This window comes from Catharus ustulatus, chromosome 2 (genome assembly GCF_009819885.2).
Source record: "Catharus ustulatus isolate bCatUst1 chromosome 2, bCatUst1.pri.v2, whole genome shotgun sequence".
Classification (NCBI taxonomy): Eukaryota; Metazoa; Chordata; class Aves; order Passeriformes; family Turdidae; genus Catharus; species Catharus ustulatus.
Window position 1 is genome coordinate 49,529,247 of NC_046222.1, and position 27,768 is coordinate 49,557,014.

General features: G+C 39.1%; 1 protein-coding gene across 1 annotated transcript in view; it reads right to left on the minus strand.

The window, feature by feature from the left end:
- Window positions 1–394: 394 nt before the first annotated feature.
- LOC116992250 (sacsin-like) overlaps window positions 395–27,768 on the minus strand; it is a 42,183-nt gene continuing 14,809 nt past the window's right edge. The window contains exons 4-11 of the mRNA XM_033051707.1: window positions 21,976–22,126; window positions 19,193–19,280; window positions 15,276–15,361; window positions 12,812–12,923; window positions 11,523–11,669; window positions 8,774–10,256; window positions 5,805–5,896; window positions 395–1,584 (exon numbers count right to left, since the gene is read on the minus strand). Of these exons, the coding sequence (XP_032907598.1) occupies window positions 395–1,584; window positions 5,805–5,896; window positions 8,774–10,256; window positions 11,523–11,669; window positions 12,812–12,923; window positions 15,276–15,361; window positions 19,193–19,280; window positions 21,976–22,126 (3,349 nt within the window). The remainder of the gene's footprint in view (window positions 1,585–5,804; window positions 5,897–8,773; window positions 10,257–11,522; window positions 11,670–12,811; window positions 12,924–15,275; window positions 15,362–19,192; window positions 19,281–21,975; window positions 22,127–27,768) is intronic.

Sequence of the window (27,768 nt, forward strand, 5' to 3'; positions counted from 1 at the left end):
TCCATAAATCTCAAGCAAGATATGCTGAAACTGATAGTAGTCCTCATCACTGAAGGTTTTAGAACTATGCCAATCAACTACCACCTTGAAAATGTTTTCAAGACTGCTTTTATGTTCGGCTTGGTGGGAATGCCAAGTGCTTTTCTATATCCAACAGTACATTTTCCACAAGAGGAACTGAGGAACCAACTAAAATTGCATGTGATATATCACACATTTCTGGTGGTGAACACAGATTACAGTGATCTCCTTTCCAACTAGGGACCCTGGATAATTTGGGGGCCTTTCCTTACTTGCAGGAATCCTTTTATCTTTTTCATTACAGCTTTCGTTTCAGATGATTGAAGCAGCATATGGTTTTTGTTCAAAATTGTCAAGAGAGTTCTAGCTTTTCTTAACAGCAAAACATGATTGGTGTTAGAGTCAGCATGCAAACTTCAATTTTTTTTGCCACTCTCAAGATATCATTTTCCTCAAGATTGGCTTCACTTTTAAGCCTATTTGTCTCAGTGAATGAAGAATATCTGAGGATGTAAAAATAACAGGGGGGGAAGCAACTTTCCTCCTCAGCATAAAACAAATGTTGCAGAAGTTCTACCTCAGGATCAAAGAGTTCATTTGCTGACATTATCTTTTCCGGTGAGATCTGAATAAACTTTAGTGGTGTCAGCCAATCTATCACATCTGTATTCTCATTTTTCAGAAAAGTCAGATTTTCAAGAACCCATTGCATTATCTGTGCTGTTTCATCATATGAATAAAAATCACTTCTTATGTCTTCTATAACAAACTTCAAGCAGTCTGTGCTCTTCAGCTGTTCTATTTTCAGCAGATTAGCTAAGCGAATAGTTGCTTCATCACTGCTGTCAATTATTGGAACAGAAAACCTTAGACCAGGAGGAATTTTGGCAGTGTGGTGTAATACCTTACTACCCTTCAGCCCAGTAAAAACAGGGACATTTTCATCAGATGATTTTTCAATTTTTTTAAATATTTGCAATTCCTGAATAATTCTCTTCTCTTTTTCATTTGCATCTGTTAAACTAGCTAAGAATGCCCTAAGAGCATCTTTATGTGTTGGCGGGAATGATGCAACCTGATTGCATAGTTTCTGTAAGGACATTTTTTCCATTATTTGTAAAACAGCACTTGGCAATGGTGGATGCACATATTTTTTTATAAGTGGATGTTGGATAGAAATATCCAGTTTCTTAAGTACAACTCCACCAATTCTCTGAATAATATCAGATAAATATTCTGGGAGCTGAGTCTCAGATTCATCTTCCAGAATGATGGGTGATGGATTCCTAAATCTAACCAGTTCCACTGATGTTTGATTTTCCTCCAGCAGCGTCTTGGGGATAAGAGGCATTTCATCAAACACACTCAAGTCATCAGAAAAATGTATATATAGATTCTTCCAGACCATCTTCAGCCAGGAAACTGATGGGTGCTTTTTTTCTTCCAAGCCTGGATACCACTGTACAACCACATCTCTCCCAGGCCACACACTGTTCATAACTTCTTTAATGAGCCGGGCAAACCTTTCTGGGTTCAGGAGCTGCAGCTGAGTGCATGGCCTCCCTGAAATTACAGCAAAAGAGAAAAGCTGTGAGAATCACAGAGCAGAGTTACTTAGCAAATGGCTTCAGGGGGCAAAGAAAAATGAAAACAAGAAAAAAAGTCTAATCTGTGCCCTGTCTTTGCGTGGAAAAAAAAACACGTTTGTAAACAGGAGTGCAGACACCAGCTTCCTTTGTTTTCCGGAGTTAATTAAGAGCAAATGCATTCCATATTAGTATGAAAATATAAACAAATTGAAAATTACCAGTATGTTGTTATACTTGTTAGTTTAACACAAAAGTTCTCAGGCATACATAGCAACTGAAGATTTAGAATTGGACTACAAACATTTTTGTGTTTAGTTGATCCTTTACCCTAATTATTTGCCTAGCGGTAAATAAAAATCTAATCCTTTATTTGTCTATAATTGCAAATGTTCAAATAGATTTGTAAGATTTTTTAATTAGATACAGCAAAGTGGTTCAGGTACAGCTGATCTTACAACTAAAACTGACAATAAACTGGACTCAGGCAGGAAGTGCTGAAACAAAGTCTATATGTTTTTATTCTTATTATTGAAGCTCTCACTAAAACAAGTATGTCCTTACACTCATGTCTTTATTATCATTAGGAAAGTTTATACTTAAAAACTACAGAACTTCTGGGGGTAAAATAGCACAGACTAAAAAAATACCACTAATTCCGAATACATCAGAAATAATGACAGAAGTGAAAGTAAGACATCTATTTGAATTTCAGATCTATCACCATGCATCTAGATAGCAATGCCATTTTCTTGAAGGCAACAGTCCAAGTAAAGATTAAGAGCAGTTATAGACATCCTTCAGAGAAAAATCTTTTTTCTTTCACTTCATGCCTACAGAGCCACAGATTGTGACAGTTCTATTGAAAACAGGTTAATACATCAGCCTTATGAAAGTCAGGAAAAGTTGCAGAAGGGGCCCAAGGAAGAATCTACTTAAAATCTAAACTTAAAATCCATTTTCTTTATTTGAGAACAGAAATATAAAATATTGTTTTTAAAAATATACAGGTAAACTTTAAATAAATCTTCCTGCATGTAAAAGCATTATATATATAAGTAAACCAATGAAAATATTGATAATTTCCATGTAATATAATTACAAGGTTTTCTTTATCAAAATGCACTTTCCCTTCAACTGTATTTAGAATTCTTTTTATAATTATATTAGGTTGCTATCTCTTGGCAGCACTATTTGGCAAGGTTTTTTTACATGAAATCTGGGGCAATGAGAAAAGCTAATCACCAAATTCACACAAATATCAAGCTTCAATCCAAACCAGTACATCTTCAGTTAATAACCATACCTGAAAATCCCCAGAGAAGCTGTTGGGCTAGAATATAACCAAATCCATTTTTAGAAAACATCTTGTGAGCTACATATTAATGCACTAAGTACAGAAACAGTTACTAACTAGACAAATACAGGGAGTAAAAGTCAGATCTATTTATCTTTGAACAACACAATAAAAACAATTGCACCCCATCTCAAAGAAATAATATAGAAAGTTTCTATTTCTGCAACTGTATCAGAAATCTCTCTGATGCAATTTCTACAGCTATAAATAAAATTCTTGAGAAATTAAGATTTCTAAACCTATCAAAACCCCCTCTAATACTTATTATTTATAGTAACATACAATTTTTATGGTAGTGCAGTTGTACAATTATGCAGAATCATTGAATGAGCAATAATTTAGGAGGTAATAGAATGGAAAGTAGGACATCTGAAGAATCTTGTAAAGGATTATCTAATAGTATTTAATAATTTTGAGAACATTTAGAAGAATACTTGTCATATTTATTTACCAAAATATGTTATTCTAATGAATGAAAGGCATACTACCAAGAACAAGTCCTTAGAAAAATATCATCAAAAGAATCTGCCAGAATAAAAGAGAAACAAAAGGAAGACTTAAATGTGACCTAAAAACCTCCCCAGTAACTAAAAGGACTAGAAACACTTCATTGGAGTTCTGAGACCAAGCCTGCAAGGGAAGGAATGTCCTAGAGCTCAGCAAGAGACTGGTTAAATAACATACTGAGGGTTTTCTGTTTCTGTCACCTCTGAATTTTCTGTTTAAGATGTATTCAAGCATATACTGTATTTTGTTTTGGTTGTTTTGCTCTGGTTTTTAATTTAAGCCTGCTTTTAGATTGATTTGTGACATTCACTTGGGGGAAACTGTCTAGGAAAGTACATCTTGAAAATCAGTTCAAGGTTTCATCACACAGAACAGGCATTTTTCAATACGAACATTGCTGTCTTACATAAAATCTTCATCCATCTAATCTCACTGTGGTTGCCTTGATACCTATTCCTTAAAAGGTACTATTAAACAGTAGCTTGTCATGGTTCTATCCTAGATGACAAATATTCCCTGTTTGGATATATAATTTAAAGTAGTCATTACTTTCAATACTTCACATTCTGTTTAAAAACAGTACTAAGGGAAATTAACAGTAGAGAAAAAAAATTAAACCAAGCATATTATACTGCATTAACAGACACAACATCCATCATCTGATGGGTGATAGGACTTTTTAAATTCTCCTTTTTAGAATAAGGATCTTGATGTCCTTCATATTCAATTAAAATAAATGTATAAAATACATTTCATATTAAATATTTACAGTAATTTCACGACTATAAGGCGCACCTCCGGGAGTCGGCAAATTTTGCAACTTTGTACATTATACAAGGCACACCGGACTATAAGGTGCACTTTTTTTTTTCCCGCGAAGATCTGTGCCGTGCGCAACAAAATAATGAATTAGAAACAGAATCCTGTGATCGTGGAGTTTACTGGCAGGTGTTCAATTTGAAAACATTTTTCACAGATTGGTGTAGCCTTTAAACGCAGCCCCAAGCGCCCTCCCCGTGCATGGGGCCCAGCACTCCCACCCATCCCCGGCTGGTGAGGCGAAGCTCAGGGCGGCCGCGGCTCGCGGCTGCTGTGGCTTGGGGAGCCACAGCTCACATCTCGAGGTTGCTGCGGTTCAGGGCCGCTCAGGGCCACCACAGCTTGGGGCGGCTCAGGGCCACCAGCAGCTCGGGGTGGCTTGGGGTCGCCCGCGGCTTGGGACTGCCCGCAGCTCAGGGCGGCACGGGGCCGCCCACTCCCTCTTTCTCCATGCGGCTCCTGCTGGCCAGGGGCAGCATGCGGCCGCCTGGTCCCACCCACCCCACATGGCTCCTGCTGGCTGGGGGCTGCCCGCAGCTGCCCGGTCCCGCCCACCCCGCACGAATCCTGCTGGCCAGGGGCTGCTTGGTCCTGCCCACCCCACACGGCTCCTGCCGGCCGTGGCCGCCCGCTCTTGTCCCCCCTCGCGGCTCAGCGCTTCCGTGGCCCCCCTGGAGGCTCGGCTCACGGCTTGCACTCCCGGGTTGGCAAATTTCACAACTTTGTACATTATATAAGGCGCATCGGACTATAAGGCGCACTTCCGGGTTCGGACCAAAATTTTTGTCAAAAGGGTGCGCCTTATAGTTGTGAAATTACTGTACATGTTTTACACTATGCAAAAAGTCGCTCAATTGTTCTTATTTTTTCATAACTGCTTTGCCATACTTCAAAAATTTATCACCTAGCCTCAGGATTAACTTATTTTTCTTTTATTTTGATAATGAAGGAACTATCAAAACATTGAGAAAGGAGGAGCTTTAGAACTCAACAAAAAGAATAATAAAGAGGAAAGATTTAAAGGATTGAAGGGGAAAAAAGTCAAAACACAGAAGAAATAGAGACTAAATGACTGAAGACCATGAGGAGATAAAGGATACAAAGAAAAGCAAATCAGGACCGTGAGTAATATTATTCTACACCCAGTTCTAATATCTTCAGTCTAAGAAAGAATTTGATGAATCAAGTAATTTTAAAAAAAAGAGACAAGAATCTTTTCCTGAAAAGTACATTTTCCAGATATTGAATTAAAAAATTCTTCATCCTTGAATACATTTTACTAAATTAATATCTATAATTTTATCACAAATTTTTCTCCTTCTTCTTTTGCCTTTTTGTTCAATTATAATTTTCATTTGTATCATTTCCAATTCAAACAAGTCTATCATATCTTAATGGAGTTTTTTTAGATGACTAATTTATGGGAACTCAACTTCAACAGACATTACTTTAAACTTGGGTTTAGGGCTAGTCTGAACCTTAGATGTTCTATAAGAGAATACAAAAAACATTACCTCGGCTTTTGGCAGCTTCTTTCAAAGCAGCAAGGACCTCAGGCTTCAGGTTATCAGAGAGTAACCTTCCCTCAAGGCCAGGAAAGAGTGATCTAGCACACCATGAAAAAAAAAAAATTAAAAAAGGCCCCCACACTTCAATAAAGCCTCATTTATTTATGTTACTGTACAGATATTACTAGCATGGTAATCATCATTAGATCAGTAGCATGCAAAACAATCGTGTATACAGAATAGGGCTTTCAGTGGGCATCTTCTGACATATAAAAAAGTTATACATTTAGAAGTAGAGAGTAGTAAGAAAGTAATTTTTCCAACTACTCTTCTTTTCAAAGCAGCTCTAAGCAAGTTTTCTTTGATAGAAAAACTGGGATTAAAAAACTATTTTCATGTATTTGTACTCTAACCAAAAAAAAGTTAAAATAGCACCTACCATTCTATGCCTCGTAGAATCCTGTTTGAAAAGTTTACATAAAATACAACACATAATTCTAGAATGTCACACAGATCTGTGGATTTGAAAATATCTACAGATTTCAGAAGATCTGCAGTCAATACTTAAAATTATTGTGCCGAGAGTCAGTCTCATCCTCCCCTCCTCTTACTTTGGCACTTAAAAGTAAATCAGTTTTTAGGGCTTTGGTCTTTGTGAAATCAAAAATAAAAATACAGTTTCATTCTGATTGCGGGTATGTTCATTAGAAATAAACCAACACAGAATCTTGTTCTCCCACAGTTAGCAAAAAGAAAATTTCTGAGAGCTTATTTTACCTTCTTAGCAAGTTCCAAATTTGAGTCAATCTCCTAAATTGAAAAGGTTTTGAAACATCTAACATACATAATTTATCATACTTAAAACATTAGATTTAAAGATACTTGATGTTGGTAAGAATAGAGGCAAAGAAAACATTACTATTTCAAATTTCTGTTTCATCACAGCTAGCAAGGAGATCTATGCATGTTACAATAAGCATTTGTATCAGTTTTGCAAGACTAATCAAACCAGGTCCATTTCCAACGGAACATGAACTGAATAAGAAATACTGGTATCCTTAAGTTTCAAAAAAACTATTTTATGACTAGTCTGAAGCAGGGCTCTAATCTGTTAATCTCATCATGGGAATGTTTTCTGTATTAGTATACTGGTTTAACTTCTGGAAGGATTAACAAAGTGGAAGAACAACAAATGATAAATCATCTCAAAATAGATGATAATCCCTTTTTTTTTAAGAAAAAGACAATAGAATCATAGGCTCTGAGTAGCTTTAATCCCCTGATAAATAACCTGAATTTTTAGAGCAAGAAAAGATTATGTGTTTATGATTTTGGGCTTAAATTTATGGAGCTCCTGGAGTGGGTCCACCAGAGGGCTACAAAGATGATTAAGGCACTGGAGCATCTCTCTTATGAGGAAAGGCTGAGGGAGCTGAAAGGGGACCTACCTCATCTATGTCTATATGTACCTGAAGGGAGGGTGTCAAGAGGGTGGAGCCAGGCTCTTTTTTGTGCTGCCAAGGATTCAGGCAATATGACAAAAGGCAATGGGCAGATACTGATGCACAGGAAGTTCCAGCTGAACGTGAGAAAGAACTTCTTTACTGTGCAATGACCTAGTACTGGAATGAGTGCTGATAGCTCAGAGAGGCTGTGGAGCCTCCCTCACTAGAGATACCCAAGAACCATCTGGATGCAATCCTGTGCCATGTTCTCTGGGATGGCCCTGCTTGATCAGAGAGGTTGGACCTGTGATCCCTTCCAGCCTGACCCATTCTGTGATTCTGAAATTATTTAGAATACAGTAGAAAAGAAACAGCAGCAGGCTTGAAGATATGCAAATTGTTTTTAAGAAACATGGGAAGAAAAGTTACTTGCATCCAACTGTTTTTCTTTAAGATTGGCTGTCTATATGTATATTCAAAACACAATTTACATAAGGACTTCACTTCAAGAACTTTTTACCTTAATATTACCTTAATATGGGCACACTCCAACCCACCTCTCCTTCCCTTTTAAAAAGTCCACAGAACAGTAAAAGCAACAAAACATATGCCAAGTTTCACAGGGTCTGGAAATTAGTGGAACTCTGAGGCAAAGTAGAAGGAAGTCTCATTGTAATCATGCATAGAGGTAGCACTTTGTAAGGGAAAACAGTAAGACATCCGGTCTGTCTGAGTGATTTCAAGCCTTATGTCTTTAGTCAATGTGTGCAGAATGGTCCAGATTTAACAAGTATTTGACACATGTATAATCCAGTACAGATATAAAAAGCAGTAGTCATGGCTTTCTCCGCAGTAACATCAAGCTCATTTATTCCAGTTAACCCGCTCTTTGCTATCCCCTCCCCAGTGTCAGTGCAAGCTCTTTTGGCTGATGAAATGAGAACAAAATTGGAGCACTGATGCAGCTGGGAAATAAGCAAGGAAAAAAACTAATTGGAGACAGACTGGAAAGAACAAAGGGAGAGCAGATGTAAAAGACAGATCATCATAGTATCTGCTTTTTTCCTGAAACCAGTTTTAAGTACTACCTCACTGAAATTAAATGTTGTGATAAAAAAAAAGCCAAATGTAATCTCAAGCCTTAAATTTAATAAAAGCTCTTGTCATTACCTAATTTAATGAACTTCCTAGTATGTTTCTGATCACTTCATATTTGTAATTTCAAGAAGAAAATTAACTGGAAATGTATCTTCAGGTATTCTCTTAAAGCACAGATCACACAATTATTTTATAAAGGGTTAATGGCAAATGGATGTCAAACTTTTCTAATTAGATATATGCACACAGACATATACATATACACAGAAAATTGAGTTCTATCTATGCCTTATTTCATCACAGTATAAGCTGCTGCATACCTTGTTTGTTGAGAAGCAAAGAACAGTCTGAATCTGTTTCAGCATATAAATTTTAAAAAAAGAAAAAACCTAACAGAAAACCTCCCCATAGAATTAAAAATATTAAGCATACCTGGGATATTCTTCTGAGGTTATGTAAACTACATCCTGTTCTGACACAGATGAGGAAAAAGGAATAAAATTCCCATTCTGTAAAGGCAAAAGCTCCAATCCAATCAGTTCACTGTAGACTCCATCAGAAAGCACAAATTCTAAAAGATGAAGCTTTTCTTCAGTAGGGCCATTGTGTCCAGATTTCCTTAGCACTTGCCGCACTACAGCAGGAGTCACTTTTTTCACAGCTTTAGCAGCAGAAATAGTAAGATGCACTGCACTAGCAATATTTGCTGGTACCTTGGCAATCTGCTTCCCTGAATTCTGGAGGTAGTTGAGAACAGACTGTGTGTACTCCAAACTCTCATCCATTTCAGAAAAGTGCACCTGCTCCACGTTTATCCACTGATTACTCACTGAGTAAATAACTGCATGCTGGAGCAGGTCTTTAAAGAGAGGTACTACAATTGGTTTCCAGGGTACCCTGATTTTGTTCTCATCAGGCCATAACCTATAAATTCTTTCAGGTGACAATGGAAAATCTGAATTCTTCTCAGTCTCCATTCGTTTGATAGCTTCCAAAATAAGGGTGGTATATGCCTTAGGCACTATATTTACCACAAGAAGATCATTCCACAAAGCTGCTGGATCTCTCCACTGATCCAGCTCTCGCCATTTGATACTCCTCCTGTTGTCTGTGAGACCAAAGAAACCACTAACATGAACTGGAAGTCCAGTTTTGCTTTCCTCACCTGGAGGCAAAGGCAGAAAACAAAATGCTCTTCCTGAAAAGTCTGCTACAGCTCCATTTTCCTCCTCGTTAGTTGCTAAAGACATGGCTATTCCAATAGTAGGAACAAATTTCAAGTCATCAGCTAAACAATCGAGTTCTGTACACATTCCTCGACCACCCACACAATTACACACTAACCAAGATGTTTTCTGTGCGTCCTTAACACTCTCATCTTCTACAACTATATTTACATGGTATGTCACACATGTTATGCTATTGCTTGGAACTCCCTTACAATACTGATTTATTGCAGTTCCCAGGATTTTGATGGAATTGGGTCTTTCGTGTTTCAAGGCCTTGTTCTCACTGGCAGTTACTCTAAAAACCAGTCTCTCTGTTCCATCAGCTTCCCGAACGTGCAATGAAACATCCTGAACACTCTTCAGGAAAAGCAATACTGTGTCTGCATCTGCTCTGAAGGATTCAAACAGCTCCAAAACCTTCTGTTTGTCGTAAACATTGCTGCTCAGTTGGGAAGGCTGCAGACGAAGCGGGAAACGAAAAAATGTACCAGGAAAGTTTCCGTTCTTAAAGGTTTCTTTAGTGCTGCCAAATACACCAATGAAAGGTGCAAACTGGTCTGTAAGTTCATTTATTTCCTTGCTATCTTCTTTTAGATTCCAACACTGGCCCGACTCATGAGGTCCAAAGAGGGTTTGATGGGGATCAAGCATTCCAATCTGGTCACCACTGAAGATGCTAGGGACATCTGCATACATAAAAACCAATAATTATTAAAAATCCTAAAACAACATACTTTAAAAATACAGTGTTAAGGAACAAATTTTAAAAAGGCAAGAACAAAATATTCTAAAACTGTGATGAGCTGAGTACAATCCCCAGGGAAATGGCTGAGTCACCATGGTATTTAAAAGACATGCAGACGTGACCCTTAGGGACATGGCTTAGTAGTGGACTTGGTACCATTAAGTTATGGTTGCACTCAATGCTCTTAAAGGTCTTTTCCAACCTATGAGATTCTGATACCGTAATTCAGTGCTTACTAACAGGGAACACACAAACAAGCACACACACATTCTGCAACTGAATATATAAATACCCATTCAACCATTTGAATTCTAGCAGACAGTGAGCAACAGCACGTACAATTTTTTTCAACTACATACATTTATGTTTCCAGTATTTTCAAGAAAAAAAACCAACACATTAATTTACTACATGTGTGTTCTACTAGATTGATAATTTGCAGAACTTGAAGGCCTCCAAACAATAATTCTGTCCATTTGAAAGCATGAAGTCACAGAATTATCAAACCACCGAATGTATTAATTTAATTGATGCTCAGCTAGGTAAAATATTGTTAAAAATATCATGTGTTTTACAAATTCACCAGATAAAAATTTTTATTTCAGCAGAAATTTGCCTCTTATCCTGCACTATTATAACTGTGGAGACTGTAAGCATTATTTATGCTTCTTCTGTACCACAAGAAAGAATTCTAGGAGAATAATAGATTTCAAGACTGAATAGTATAAGCATGCAAAATAGTATGCACACTCTTTCAAGTGTAAATGTGCATACACCTCTATTACATAATATCTTTTCTAGCAATAAATAAAAAATCCCTACTTATTATACAAAGACCCTGTAGAAGACTTTCAGTCTAGTAAGCAGAACTTTCACACTTCTGTTTGGATACCTACCTTATATTATGAGCATCTATAAAATGAATAGCAGTGTATAATTGAAATACCAGTGTAAAGGAATGTTCATCTCAATAGAAAGGATCAAGTACATAATGATGCTAATAGAACAAACTTCTTCCAAAACCTTCCAAATCAAATAGATACCTTATAGGACTACAGAAAAATGGGAATGCTTTATAAGAAAATCTAGCCATGAACTAATTTTAAAATACAAAAATAGAGAAAATATTAAATGTTTGTGAATATCTTAAGTAATTTAACTATTTAAAACTTCAACATTTTCTTTTTAAAATAACTACCAAGATTACCTGTTATATGATAAACTGAATTAAAGCCAATTCCAAATCTTCCAACTTTCAGGGGATCATCCTTCTTCCTGCTTCTTGCTATTTCCTGTATACCATGCCAGTCCTCAGGGGTGAAAATTGCATCATTGTATGCATAAAATGCTGGCCCTATAATAAACAGGGAAGAGTTAAAAAGATGACAGAAGAAGAAAATTATTTAATGTTTAAAATTTCTAGGAAATGAACTCACAGACCTGAGAAAGCATTTCTGTGAAGTATATGCATGTGCAAATTTAATGGGGAAGCTATGATTAAGCTGACATCAAATTATGCCTGGTAATGAAAAAAAAAACCACAAAATGCAAAAGCAAGCTGATGAATTTACCTCTGTAAATGGTACTTAGACTTATATTCTGATGTGTTATTTAATTCTTGCATCCACATTTTAAAAGAATTATTCTGAAAAACTGAACAAAAAGCAAAAAACAATGAAACTTCTGAAAGAAGTATCATGTGGCACAAGGCTTAAACTCAATCTGTTCAGACTATTAAAAAGATGTTTGAAAAATTTACTAGTCACTAGTCACTAGACTAAAGATACCTCCACTGGAAGGGAATATAAGGCAAGATAACACAATAACCTGTGTCTAGAAAGTAAGATAGACAAACTCACATTAGAAGACATCATAAGGCTGATTAGCAACTGAAAAAAGATGGAAGAAAGATGTAGTGGATCATCCATCATTGAAATTTCAAATCACAACTGAATGTCTTTTGGAATGACTTTGCAAACTAATTTTAAAAATAATGTTTAATAATAATAATAATAACAATAATAACTTTTAAATACGTAATTGACCTTTATCTCACAAAGCCATAATAAGTGATGTAAATACCTTAAATTTTCAAGAAACTGGATTTGCAGTATACAGACAACATGGAGCAAAGTTGGGTGTAAGGTCAAGAGAAAAAGGGATGAGAAAGAAAACTGAAATGTCTGGAGAATGCTGGAATGTAAAGAGCAAACGTCATCTTTACATTAAAAACTGGTGTGCTGCCTTGGGTTTCATGGTAGCTGGAGGCTGTGTTTTGGATTTGTGCTGGAAGCAGTGACAATAACAGAGGGCTGGTTTAGATATCATTGAGCAGGGCTTATGCAGAGCCAAGACCTTTTCCGCTTCTCATGTGGCCCAAACGGCAAGTGGGTTGGGGCTGCTGAGGAGCTGAGAGGGGCCATAGCCAGGACAGCTAACCCCAAACAGTGTGCATATTGAAGAATAATGGCCAAATGTAATAAAACCTATACTTACCCTGATATTGAGCCATGTCCTTTGACCATAATGTTTCTGTTCCATACTGAGTTTCATCATATAGAAACCTAACCTCCGTGGCACCAGCATCTTCGGCATTCTGTATCAATTCCTGAGGTAGACAAATCAAAACAAAGTATAATGCAGTAATACATATTCTAGCAAAGGTTTTTGAACTTACACAGTAGAAAACAACAAGCGTCTCAAGTGTAATTGTTTTCACACATTTCAACCAAAATGGTTTTATCCAGTTTATGTGCATGAGAATAATTATCCTTATAAAACAAATATTCAGGCAAATACTATAACTATGATTTGAATTTGGAGCTCAAATACCATACAAAAGCAGTCATAAAGTTGAGAAATAAGTTACTGAACTGTTACTACTACATAATCCTCAATCAGAGCCGTAAAAGTCTCAAAACAAGGCAAACACGAGAAGAAAAAAAAAAAGAATTTCAAATTTATCAAAGTGTATTAGGCAAGTCCTAACAAACAGTTGTACAACAACAGAGGGGCAACCATTCACAAAAGGGTAATGCACAGCACTCTTCTTTACATCAACTGAATTAGGTTCAAGTTAACATTTCACAGTATGAACCAACCATTCCTGGGCCATGATGCCCACGTTTTAACACCCCTCTGGCAAAGGGTTGCAAATCAGTTTTGTCCAGTAGTTCCCTAAGTCATGAACCAACAGAGCAGCAACCCTGTTGAATGAAACCTACTGGAGAGAGGCTTATATTGAGATTATTTGTTAAATAGTAGTAGCAGTGGTGAGAGCTACAGAAAACTCGAATGTCAGTAAACTAGTTCTGTAAACATGACCATTAATAAAATACGCCTACCCAGTCCCGTTTTCATCAACAGCAGACACGTAAGCGTGATTATAAATACCGACAGGATTACAGCCTCACACAATGGTCTATTTACACTGAATCATCACAGGGTATCAGGGCTCCAGACACATAAACACGTGTGTATGTTTATGTGGGGGTGTGCAAGCTTGGCATAAGCAAGTATTTCAGCTGAATTGAAAAGCAATGTAGATACATCACATGCAATGTATTCATACTTTAATTTCATCCAATTATACATAAAAGACTTGATAGCAAGATGAACTTGTACTTAAAAATGCATCAACTAGTAGCAAGTATTTCAGATTAGGTTGCATTCAAGTATACTGTTGAGACTAAAATAAGCTCACTGTTATCTAGTATCTGGTTCCAAAATTATAACCCGTTTATTTTGCAGTTTGTCAAAAATGACAGTATGCTCAGTCTATAATGCATATTATATTGTCACTTTTATGTAATTTTGAAGTATTATGAGATAGCAAGAAATATACCTACAGTTAAGCATAAATAACAAATCTTTAAAGAATCTTCACAAGATATTTATATGCAGTTCTTCTTCTAAAAGAACAAGTGACAGTCCTTTATGAAGACACAGTAAGACAGGCCTAAGTTTCCAGAAACATTTAATACTAAGCATGGCAATCACCATGAAGTTAGACCTGCATTCATGCTGTGGCACATGGTTTAACTGCTACATTCAGCTGTAACAGCATTGTATCTGAAGAATCAAAACACTGAAATAAAAAGGTATCAGCAAAATTCCTGGTAGTAATCTCTCTCTAACCATCTGTTAACCCTAAATTGTAAACTATGAAAATAGTATCATTTCTACTTTTAGATTTACCTATCTGATTTCTAAGGACATTACCTTATTTCTTCATGTTGGAAAAAAAGTTTGGGTTTAAAATGTTGAGGAGGTCTGAGCCCTTCTTAATTCAAATGCATTTTACAGATGCATTTAGTACTGAGAAATTATAAAAATGTATGCACCCCTCCTAGGTACAGACACTGCTTAGAACATACCCAGGAGGCAATTTGCCAAAGCAGTTGAAGATATGCTTATCTTGGGCATTCCCACTAAGCATAATCAGCTTCTAGTTCCATGGTTGCAAACAAAACAACAGACATAAAGAACTGTCATCATGTGTCAACATTTGTATTTGTGTGTTTTGCATATATGCAAGTAGAGATAGATAACATATCTGTATCAAATCCCATTAGTTAGAACATAGTATTCCCACACACTAAGAAAATTAATTTCCAACCATCCATGTGATGAAGCATGCTGGAAGAGAAGTTTAACATCTAACTAATCGCCCCAGATGCTCTTAAAAAAAATCAAACTGCTGTTTTCAGACTTTAGCATAGGAAGTTATGATAAAACACACAATTCCTCCTCTAATGAGCAAACTCAGAAATGTTTAAACAAAAAAAATACAAAAAACCACACAAAGCACACAGCTTACTTTGCCTTGTCCACAGAAACGGAAGTATAGTAGCCCAGTGAACATAAGATAAAACAACCACAAGTTTTGCTGGGTAGTGTTAAAGTTTGGCCTTATGTCACGCATATTGAATTACTGTTAAAAATACTATTTATTGTCTACCTTAAGAATCTGTCCTCCCTCTGGATATCTTCTTAATATATCCTTTAGAAAATCAACAAGTGGTGGAGTTGTTTGCCCAAAACGACCTAAAAACAAACAAATTAAATTTTTTAAAGCTGTGTATTATACTACTATGCACTTAATTTCAGATTTTAAAAAATAATAAACAATTTAAATTTTAAATTTAAAAAACAATAATTTCTTCAACTCAAGGCCTGTTACTGTAAAATCTTGTCTTTCCAGAATCAACTGTGAGAATCCTACATTATATATCTGTTAATTAAAAAAGGTGAAACAGCAGTCTTGATGTTGAAGTCAACGAGTTGTTTCATGTCTAGATGAAATAAATTTGTGGGCTAAGTCTTTGCAACAGTTATACCACAATTCCAACTACTGGATGTTCAAAAGTAGCAATTTCTAAAGGATTACTAGTTTTTAAGTAGCAGGACAGTATTCCAGGGCAGCAGTGGCTCTAACTCTTTTATAGTCAGTGACGATCCCTACTGACAGCTACACACACAGGCACAGAAGGTTTTGGCTCTAGTGTAAACCTCCTGTTCTGACATACTCTGGGCATGGACCTGGTGCCAGCCTTGGTGTTGTCAGGGTCTAATGCTGGAGGGAAAGGAGTCCCAGCATTATGAACATCTGCTCCAAGAGAAAAGTCTATCACAAAATGAAAGGTTCAATACTCTTTCAAACTCCAGTCTGAGACTGAAGGGCAGGTCCCTAAATCAAACCATAAAACATGTGCTTCAAACAAATAGCAATGATGCAATCCTCACAAGGAAAACAGACCCTAATGACGCCTCATCTAAAGGTTCCTTTTAAAATTATTAACAAGTAATTATTCTCTCCCTCTCTTCTACATATATACATGTGTTTATCAAGCACAAAGATTCAAACTTGCATATTATGTATATTCTGGAATAAAACACTAGGATGAAAAAAGCAAAGTGGAAAAAAGGAGACAAATAAGAATTCTATTTGTGGAGAAAGCATCAAGCAAAAACATCAAATCTTTTGTCTTTAAAATTTTCTTGTGTCACTATATAAAATACAGTAATTTCACGAATACAAGCCGCACCAATTTGACCAAAAGTTTGGTGGAAACCCGGAAGTGCGGCTAATATTCGAGGGCGGTTAATACATGGACAATATTCCAAAAGCTGCCAACACAGAAGTGAGAGCCCGCGGCAGCCCCAAGCCAAGCTGGAGCCCGGCCGGCCCCGGCTGAGGTGGGAAAGCCTGGCAGAGGCGGGGCCAGCAGTGTGGGGGGCGGGCGGCTGAGCCTGAGCCAGCAGGGCGGGGCAGGGGGGGCGGCAGAGCCCGGGCCAGCAGGGTGGGGGAGGCCGGGAGAACTGGGGCTAGCAGTGCAGGGGAGCATGGCAGAAGCAGGAAGCCAGGCGGGTGGGGCTGCCTGGCAGCGGGGGAAGCCCAGCAGAATCAGGGCCAGCAGCGTGGGGGAGCCTGCAGTGCGGGGGCCTGCAGTGCTGGCCAGGGCGAGGAAACGCGGCGGCGGTGCAGACGGGAGGGGGCGGCCGGCGAGCCTGGCGGCGGCGGCAGGGGCCGGCCCGCCGGCAGGGCGAGTAAACGCAGCAGCAGGGCGGCCGGCGTGCCTCACAGCGGCGGCGGGGGCCGGCCCGCCGGCAGGACGAGCAAACGTGGCAGCGAGGCGGTGCTGACGGGAGAGGGGGGCCAGTGAGCCCGGCGGTGGCTGCAGCACCACCCGGCCGGCCCCATCGGCAACCATGAGCGGGCCGAGCCTTCCTGGCCCCGCCCCGAGCCAGTAAACCCCGCTATGCCGCGATCCTGTTACTAATTGGCCAATTTGTGAAAGCTGCGCACGGATTCTCGCTACGAACGAAAGTGCGGCTAATATTCGGGGTGCGGCTTATCTATTGACAAAGACAGCAACATTGTCGAGGCACCGGGGGTGCGGCTTATAATCCGTGCGGCTTGTATTCGTGAAACTACTGTAACTTAATAGCATCAATGAAAAAATAAGCAAGAAATTGCAACTGACAGCTGAATGTGTGAAGTATTTAATAACTTCTGTTATTTCTGCACTATACAGAAGTATATGAAAGTCAATATGCAATATGCATACCTCCAAAATAAGGTGAACTGATTAACAGAAATTATCTAAAATCAAGTAACTGATCTTCTCTAAGTTGGACAGGCAGGTGGAAGTGTTTAAACAACACATTTCATTCACCATGGGAACCACTACAAAAACAGACAACTTCTAAGTCACAGGACTGAAAACAGACTTTGTTCTCTTTAAGAGCAGAGCTCTATGCATATCACAACAATTACTCTGGCTATAGGTCATTATTTACTGCATCCTATCAAAGGCTAAGCTGATTTTTCTTGAGTATTACAGCTGTTCATATTTAATACAAAACTGGTACCACAAATTTCAAGGAGAAACTTGTTCTACCACAAGGGCAGTCAGGCACTTAGGAGCCCAGAAAATGTGTGCAGTCTCCATCTTCTTTCCAAGCTCAACCAAATCAACCCTGAAAAGGCTGAAGTAAAAACCTCCTGATGTCCCTTCCAACATGTATTATTCTGGATCATGTGAAAAGATCATGCATTATTTGATAGACACCAACAATGAATGAACACAAAGGGGAGATGGATAATCTTCAGAGTACTTCAGCTACCCATGTGCTTGGTCCTACTGACCATGCACTTCCAAGCTAGAAATTCAGAGCATGTCTTGATTCACCTGCTGTATGGAAAAATCTCTGAACTGGAAGACTTCAGAATGAACACAAAAGGTTGATACTGAAGCCTTCAGATGCTTTAGATTGACTTGACTTGCATCAGAGCTATGGGCCAGGAAAGGTTAAGCACTTTATCTAGACACAGATAGCTTACAGTGACATCTCTTCAGAAAATCTCCAACCCTCGGCACAAAAATACAGCAACCATTTTTCTTTCCCATGACAGATTTCTTAGGGCCACTACACTTTATTCTCTATATACTGACATGGCAGAAAATATGACTCTTTATTTAGTCTACCACAGCCTACACACAGAAAAACATCAGAGCAAGCAGTCAAGAATGACAGAACAAAAAAAGTTTGATATCATAGAACCATGAGGTCCATTTTTGTAGGTGTTTCTAGAGGAACTTCTGGTTAATATACAAACTTCCCTCTGTCACCAAAAATCCATAATCCAGTACATACATGCCTTGAACAGGCTAAGAAATACAACATTTTGCGAGACCAAATAAAATATCTGCATGAAAGGAAGGGTTTCCTTCTTCATCATGCCATCTGATGCCATTTAGTTCATTGCCTTACACTAAATTTATTGTGAAAAGAATATTAATGCTAGCAGTCAAATAAAATAATCATGACAGATTTCAGTTAGAGCATTTCTGAAGATATTCAGTTATCAAGATACCATATGAAAAGACATACCTTCAGGTTTTTTAATAAAAATTAAAGTAACAGACAGAATCAAAAGAAAACCAACTATCAAAGAAAAAACCCTAAAAACAACCAAAGAAATCCAGAAATTTTCATCAGTGTTATAATTTTTTACATGGTGGTTACTGAACAGATATCCTTTCAGTGTCTGAATTGTTTTCAAATATCCAGCTCATTTTATGTGAGACAAGGCAGCTACAACACTACTGAAAGCCAAGTCTTATTGATTCCAAAGGACAGCAATAACCTAAATTATATACATTATATCACAGGAAGAAAATAAACCAAGGCACTTAAAAAGAGGAGTTTAATTTTTCTAGAGCAGAATTAAAAGAACAAGTGACAAACCTAGGACTTACATGAAAAATAATTTCTTCCCATTTAAAGAAGATTAAAATTCAATTAACTCCCTATTGCATCAGAAAATGCTTTGAGTTTCTAGTTTTAAACAGAGACACATATTTTCCATACCTCCTCCTTTCAACCCTTTTGACTGAAGCTCTAGAAAAACTTGATTTTGAGACTTCTGAAGATCCACAATCTTGATACCATCAGATAACTGAAGGAAAAAATAAGACAGATTTTGGTCAGAAGTTTCAGTTTGATAATAACAGGACTAAAACAAATCAGGTGGAAAAAATGCTTGTAGAAGCATACTAAGAGTAAGCAATGGCCTCTTGTTTCTACAACTGAAAAAGTTTTGTATTCAGGGAAGTTCTGGAAACATAAAACCAAAGCAGTTATTGTTCCAAGGTGCATGCCCACAAAAAAAATTAACATATACAGGAAGTATATGGTCTGTATACTCCACAAGTACATCTGGGTATGCAACTTCAGAAGGGGCTTAAACTAATTAATATCAGCTCAAAGCAGCCGGCAAGACACTGTGTAAAGACAAAAGCGTGTCAGAGAAACACCCCTGAAGAATTCAACAGCTTCATCCCCCACTACCTCTACATGCAGACTCACCACACATGATCAAGGTTGAAGGGACCACTGAAAGTCACCTAATCCAGCCTGCAGTGCCCCATCAGGAACATCATAGAGAAACTGAGGCAAACTAAGCAACACATTCCTTAGCAGCCATTGGGAAAACTATTAGGTAATCATAGCATATAAAGGTTTTGATGCAATTCTAGTTTCATATGTGTGTCTCATTCATATACAAATTGTTGCTAGAAGACTCATATAAGACACATGTTATCCTGCATGCAACAACAAATGCAGAATTAGAAGGCCACTGTACTAATTAGAAACTACATTAAGATTTTATTATGTGAAATTATATTATTATATTAGTGTCAGTTTATAGTAGATTTTGGGAATACTTCCTCACTTTGATGGGTAAGAACAAATCACGAGAAAGCATTTGGTGTTTACACAGACATAGATGCTTACAATCTAACTACATTTAGTAAAAGATAGCCCTAGTCCAGAGTATGCAATCATTATTTAACAACATTAGCAAGAAAATAAATTTACATTCCTTTTTACTTACACCAGTTTTAAATAATGGTTAAAACAACAGTGGGTATATCGTAAAACTGCAGAAATACTGTACTTGAGTCGAACTTTCTCAAGACATAAAATTGAGTATAACTACCCTGAAATCACTAAAATAAATCAATCCACAGAATGCTGGAACCTATCACCAAGCATTAAAAGGACACACTAACCTAATATTCTAAGGTAAAATTTTTGTACCAAGACACCACTAGAAACTTGGGCATTGAATAGATCCAAATCAATAGTTTAATATGGTAAGGGTCTATGAGAGAAAAAGATACTGGACTTTACTTAACATCTGTAAATTGCACATAACTGTTCTCATGGAAAAAAAATTATTTATGAATGAATATTCTACTACTCAGAAAATTTAAAAAATCATTTGATCCCAGTAAACAGGAGATCAAAAGTTTATAAAGGATTTTCAAATTTGCTACAATACAGAATAAATATTCTTATATATATTCTAATTTATTATTAAAAAAACACCAAACAAACAGTACAGCAATTACAGTCAGCTTACTGACTGTTCCCTGTAAAAGATAAGTTTTCTTTGCCAGTCAGACCTTTGCTTCCAGGCAAATTTTAGAAAGTGATACAGAGTTCATCCTCCAAAACAGGAAGGCCAGGCGAGAACAAAATCAAGGACACACAAAACCAGGCAAGAAAACAAAATACAAACTACACAGGCAGTTTGCTTCAAACCTGAACTCTCAAAGAATGCTTGTGTTGCCCTGGTTCTTACAAGCTTCCTGACAATACAACCAACATGTGTATCTTTCCTTGTATCATAGAATTGTTTGGGTTGGCATGGGACATTTAAAGAACATGCAATTCTACTGTTGCCATGAACAGGAACTACAGCAGGTCTCTCAAAGCTCCATCTAACCTGAGTGTCAACACATCCAGTCATGGGGAATCCACAACTTCTCTGGGCAACTTGTTTCAGTGTCTTATCCTCATCCTAAAAAATTTCTTCCTTGTGCCCAGTCTAAACTTATCCTCTTCTGGTTTAAAGCCATTGTCCCTTGTCCTTTCAGGCCTTGGCAGAAGTATCTTTCCATCTTTCTTACAAGCCCCCATTATATATAAAAAGGCCACAATAAGGTTTCCCTAGAGCCCTCTCTTCTCTACACCTTTGCAAATCCCCTTGTCCTATTTAACACTAATTTCCAACCTCCTCTCTCTTCCCTCCTTGCCTCTACTCATCCCATCCCACCAGGTCTCCAGGTTCCCATTTCCCAAGAGCGCAGCTGGAAGCACACAAAGTAGTACTGAAAGACTGACACGAGGCTGATGCCTTCAACAGAACAAGGGCATTCATTCATTCATTCATTCGACTCTCTCCTGTGCCCAGATCTCAGTTCTGAACTTGCCACTTTCATCTCACTGTGATGTCAACTCTGCTCTTGAAACTGGCCAGAATGGCAGGAGGGCAGAGCAAACACATCAGCATTCTCCGGTCAATTTCTGCTCTCCCCAACAACTCCGCAAAGAACTCAGGATAAAACACACGGACAACTTCAGGGAAAGAATAAATAAATAAATAAACATACACAAAAACTCGGACTATAAAAGTTGGCACCACCAAGAGCGGTATGAGGGTCGTCCAAAGGACCTCGGTGCCTCCCACGAGAGGAACACCTCCGGAGGCGCACACGCCGCGCTGCCCACGCAGGACACGAGTCCCGGGTGGGGACTGCCCGCAGCCCGGCGCTGCCGGAGGCGCCGGCCCCGCCCGCCCTCACCTCTCTGCCGCGGTGCCACAGGCGCTGCTCGCCGGGGGGCGGCCCGGCCTCCGCCTCGATCCGCCTCTTCACGTCCCGCACGGCCGCGGACGGCGGCAGCTCGAAGGTCCTGCAGCCCAGGCAGTCATGGAGGACGGTCACCCGGGCCAGCCTGCGGCAACACGACAGACACCAGATGAGAAAAGGCTCGCAGCGCCGCCGCCCGCTCGCTTCCCCCTCGGGCACCGCGGAGGCCCGAGACTGGCGCCGGAGCCTGCAGGGTGCAGCGACGGGCGGGCGGGCGCCTGTCCCGCTCTCCGAGGGGAAGCGGCCAAGCCGATCCCGCTGCCTCCCGGCCCAGCCCGCACTCACATCCCGCCGCCGCACACAAAGGACCGCTACCCGGCCCGCCGGCGGCGCTCCCCGCACGGGGAAGGGGTGGGGCCCGCCGCCCGGGGCCCGCGCCGCGGAGGAGGCGGAGGAGGAGGCGGGAGCGGCGGGAGTGCCGCCCTGAGAGCCGCGGCCGTGGCTGCGGAGGTGCGGCAGGGCCCGGCGGCTCCTCAGCCTGGGCACACGGAGGCTTTTCCCGGCTCCCCTCGGCCTGGTGCCCCCGGGCCCTCAGGAGAGAGAGCTCGGGCGCCGGGAGGGAGGCAGAGGCTGCAACTTCGCATGTACGGCGTGGGCCGTGGCTGAGGGTGGGATCCAGAGATGGTACCGCAGGCACATCCCTCCTTCGGCAGGGAAGCAAGCTGGTAGTTCACGTAATTCACAGCATTCAGGCACCACCGTTTGGAGCACACATCGTTACAGCTGATAAACTTCATTGTTTCTCAAGGATGCAAAACACAGAAGGAAACACACCTTTTCTGCTCTCTGTCGGAGAGCCTGTCAGAGTTCCTACATCCTGCCCTATCTCACAGGGTGTATGTCAAGTCCATTCAAGACCTAAGGAAAGTGCTTTCTCTCCTGAAAGGTGAGCCGTAGCCTGCCAGTGATCCCAATGAGTTGAGGAGGCACTTTGAGAAACTTATGGAGGGGCCAGTAGAAAGGCTAGTGTTCGTCCTGCACAAAGCTCTGTGCCCAGGGCCGTGGGCTGTGCATCAGTGAGGGGCTGAACAGCAGCCCCGCTCCGCAGGAGCTGGGGGATACCAGGCTTTCCAGATCAAGGAAAGTGAGTCTCTGCTCAGTGCTGATGAGGCTGGGTCTAGGATACTGTGACCAGGACATAGTGGTGTTTTGGGCTTGCTTTGTTCCCAGGCAGAGGGTTACTGACAGGGTCAGGCCCCCAAAGCATGTCACCTAAAAGGAGTATTTGAGAGGAGTTGGGGGGTTTAGTCTGAGGATAGGGAGACCATAGGGTGCAGTAACGTCCTGCATATACCTGAAGGACAATTTCAAAGGCCATGGACCTGAGCTCTGCTTAGTAGTGCAAGACTAACAAGGGGCAGTGGCAACAAATTGTAGCTTGGTAGGTTCTCATGAAAATCCTGTCACTAAGAGGGGAGCTGTCTAGAGGTACATGGCTGACCTGAACCAATACTGATCCTCCTGCTTTGACCAAAAATATAGACTACAGACCTCCAGCCAACAGTTCCACTTCATTCCAGTGGGTCATCAATTCCAATCCATGACTAAACTAAAAACATTTAAGACCTAACTCAATGACAGGGAGCTAAAACTGATGCTTGACCGCCAAAGGCAACAGAGTTTCTGTGGAAGGGGAAAAAGACACAATGAACCTTTGCAGAAAGTATATCAAGCTAGGGAAAAAAAAAAAAAAGCCCACTGAAATTGATAGAAAGCTAAAAAACCCGCAAAGATCTGGTGGATCAGGATCCAACATGGTATCTAAGTAGGTAGATACCAGTGCTACAACAACTGATTTTATTAATCTGCAATATTTGTATATTGAATTTTACAAGACTATAAGAAAATGTTGACAATATTGTGGATCTGATCATGCTTTCACCAGAAATAATAAAAAACTATTTTAACATAAACAAGATGTCTCTTTGCTTTGGTTTAGGACTTTGATCATTTTTCTATCGTTTTGTCCTTTCAGCTTTCCATTTTGTTACATCCCCTTCAGAGTTCATCATCACAGAATTTTTCTACTATGTCCAAAAGCATGAGAAGGCTGCTTTCTAATTTCTTAATGTTTATCTTTTTATGTCTTAATACCTGCAGAAGGGACACAAATGAGGATGACTGGGCAAAATGTAAGGAGTTGAAACCCAATGCAGTTCCATCCATATTAGCTACTAAAATACTCCCCAGACCAGTTGTGAAGCACCAAGCCAAGCTGGCAACATCTAATTCTTCTTCTCTGCTTGGGATCACGGGAGGAATTTAGCATCCTGTGAAGCATGCACAAGTGTTTGAATGGGACAAAGCTATCTCAAGTAACAGCCACCTCTCCTTATGAAAGTTCTCAAATGGTGGGAGACACATTTGGGGCCATGGACCATCCTGCTGTCAGTGCCAGGCTGAAGTTCCCCAACCTATGTGATGTCACATGACAATACTCACAAATTATGTCCTGTGATGATTTAACATTAATACTACAGGAAAAATACTTTGTGTACCACAGATTCTGTCTAGTATGTGACCTCTTAGTAGAAGGGAAGAGTTGGGAAGAACTGGTAATACAGAAATGGAATCTTTCAAGGTTCTGGACAAAGGAGTTGGACTCTTGAGCTATTGGAAATTAGCCATGCCTGTTCTCACAAATCAGATCCCCTTACTTTTTCTTCATTTTTAAATAAAAATATCCTAGAAATTGATGATACAGAAATCACACTGACTGACGGGGAAAAAAAAAAAAGACAGTGCATGTTCCAGCTTGCAGATTTTTGCAACAACAACAACAAAAATAAATTTTAAAATCTCACTTATCCATTTGAAAACAGAGCTTGGAATCTGGGTAATCCTAGCAAAGCTCAAGGTATCATGTACAAATTTGTTATGCAGAACTACTGAAAATGATTTTATATGACAGTGTTTCAAAAAAAATCATTTGACCTTACCAGCTAGGAATTTTTTGGCTATTCATGGTAATTTAAAAAAACCAAACCAACCAACTTTTACATATAAAAGGGTTGCATTTGATTTGAGAGTTTTTAAATATTATATATAGATTTTCCTATGCTAACAATTTTATACCCACTTTTCCAAGCAAAAAAGCATTTAGATTTAAAAATACATATGGAAAATTCTCCTGTGGCTATAAATAAATTCTATTTGGTTCAGAATGAAGTCATATAACCCATACAAGAAGAGACATGAAATAAAAAAGAAATACAAAAAAAATTTAACAATGTCTGCAACATAACATTCTTTTTATAAAATGAAAACCATTTTCACAGTAACACTTCCTTGACGACATTCTGCATTGTAGAATCGTCTCATATTTCCAATTATTTAAAATAAGACTGCAGTAGAAGGAAAAAGATGGATGCAAGTCCCGTCCATCCTGTCAGTTGATTAGAAAGATGGAATGAAGTCTACAAAAAGAATGTATGCTGTGATAAGATACAGACGTGATTAGGTCACTCCTACCAGAGGAAAACCGCTGCAGCACAGCAGCTTCCAGCGCAGCAAGTAACATTCTGCAGTGCAGGCAGGCAAGGAGCAATGACTCAACAACTTCATCTGGGTTTGAGACAGTGCACACCAAATTTACAGCAAAGCTTTCTATGACACAGCAGGCAATGACCTTCATTCTTAAATCAACTCCTTAAATGTTACCAGCAGATGTTTTAAACATTGCACTGTAGGTATTTTCCAGCAGTCAGAGATTAAAGATTGCATTGGTCTGTAGTCACTGCTAGGAGATTGCTTTCCCCTTGGTTACTAATGCCTTTTCAAGAAGTTTGAAAATAAGCCTTCCATTTGTTGATGACACATGTGCTAGTCATTAGCAAGCCACCCCCTACTTTATAGTTTCTGTTTCCTTTGAACAACTCCACTATTTTTTTTCTAGCTGGAGTTCTATCCAGTACAAATGGCCAAAAAAACCCCCAACCTATGGCATGTGAAGTGTTTGAGTCAAACAAACATCTCCTTTTTCCTCAGATCTATTACACAAATTTGATATTTTGATGAGACAATTTATTTTAGATTGGTGCAGTGAGTTTAAATAAATACTCCAACTTTGCACCCCTCATGTGAAACCATTAGCAGTTTCTAAGCAAAATACCTACATGACCATAGCTTAGTCAAACACTGAAGAACTGAAGTATTATCTTACTGCTTTTTCAAGCTGATGTGTCTCTAAACATCAAATATCAACAGAACAGGATACTTTTGAATACTACTAAAAACAAGGAAAACCATGAAAGGTACAGAGACAAGAAACAGACATTTATTTTCTGTTATATTAATGATATTAGATAATAAATCATTATCTAATGATTTTGTCATCTCTGTGATTTGCTTTAGTGTTCAAGTGAGTTCCTTGATGGCACTAAGCCAATTCTATGGAAAATACTCAAATGACCTATGAAAGTTGTTTCAGTTTATTCTTTGCAAATAAAGAGCAAAGCAAGAAGGCAAAAATAAATTACAAAATTTCAAAATCTCAAATGCTGACGTAAAATTTCCTCTTTGATCCACCTTTAAGGAAATGCTGCTTTAAGCTAAGTCCTTGAAGATAACAACTATAGAGCAGTAACCAGGACTCCACAAATTTAAATTACTGAGAATCACAGTTTTCAATTCCAGATGGTCCAAATAACAAAATACCAGTACAAAATGTTTGACATTTCCAATTATGCCAAAGATTAAACCAAATGATAAAAATAAACTTCTCAATTGCTCTTTAGGGATTGCAATAGGAGGGACTACAGTGTTGCAAGAGCTGATGTTGGCATACATTTTTTAATAAGCAATATGTTAAATTGCTGGTGGTATTTTCTTTTTGGCCTTTGGTGCCAATAAGAGACAGATTCAGAACATCCACGCTAACCTTGAAACATCAAAAGAGCAGAGCATAAATTTGCAAATTGAATTGAATAATGTAGGCTCCTAAACACATTCATTAACCCAGGCCTAGGTTTTTTTCTCCATTTAGGACACAGATTTATCAGGTTATTAAAGCTGGGGTTTTTCCATACTACCTTAAGACATTTTTCCTGTTTTAATTTCAGAGTTAATGAAGCTACTATCTTCCCACTGAGGAAAATCAACTCAGTAACTAAAACGGCCCAGATTACACATGCATTAAACATTTTAAGTGGTATTTACTGATCCCTATTTTTTCTGAATACTGCACCTAATCATGCTCCAAAGTTTCATAACATCTTCTAGGCATCAGTGAACAGAGTCCTTTGTATTTAGGGAGAACTAGAATATAAAATAGAAGGAAATACAAGACAAGTAGTCGTAATAATTGTGGAAAAACACAACTTCAAGCACTTCTGCAACTGTCTCTTCATCAGATAGCGGATGATATCCAGCAATATCCTTCCAGATAGTACTAGCTCTTTTCCACCTCTGTATTAGTCCTGTCTCACTCGTAACATAGGTCCATACAGAAATACAAGCTACAATTTGTCCTGCAGGAAACAGAAGGCCAGGTGGCACAGAAGAAGAAACATGAGTCACATCTAAGGCCTAGTAAGAGGAAGGGAGGAAAAGGGGAAGAAAGCACACAGGTCATCCTCTTCTGGGTAAACACAGGGAAGTGAAAAAAATCCTCAGAGATGCCCAGATGTATAAGATTTGCATTAGAAGGGCCTAGTTAATTAACCTACAAAAAACCAGAAAGATTCAAACCCCCAAGTTTTCTATCCCACCGTCACATGGGAAACAAAA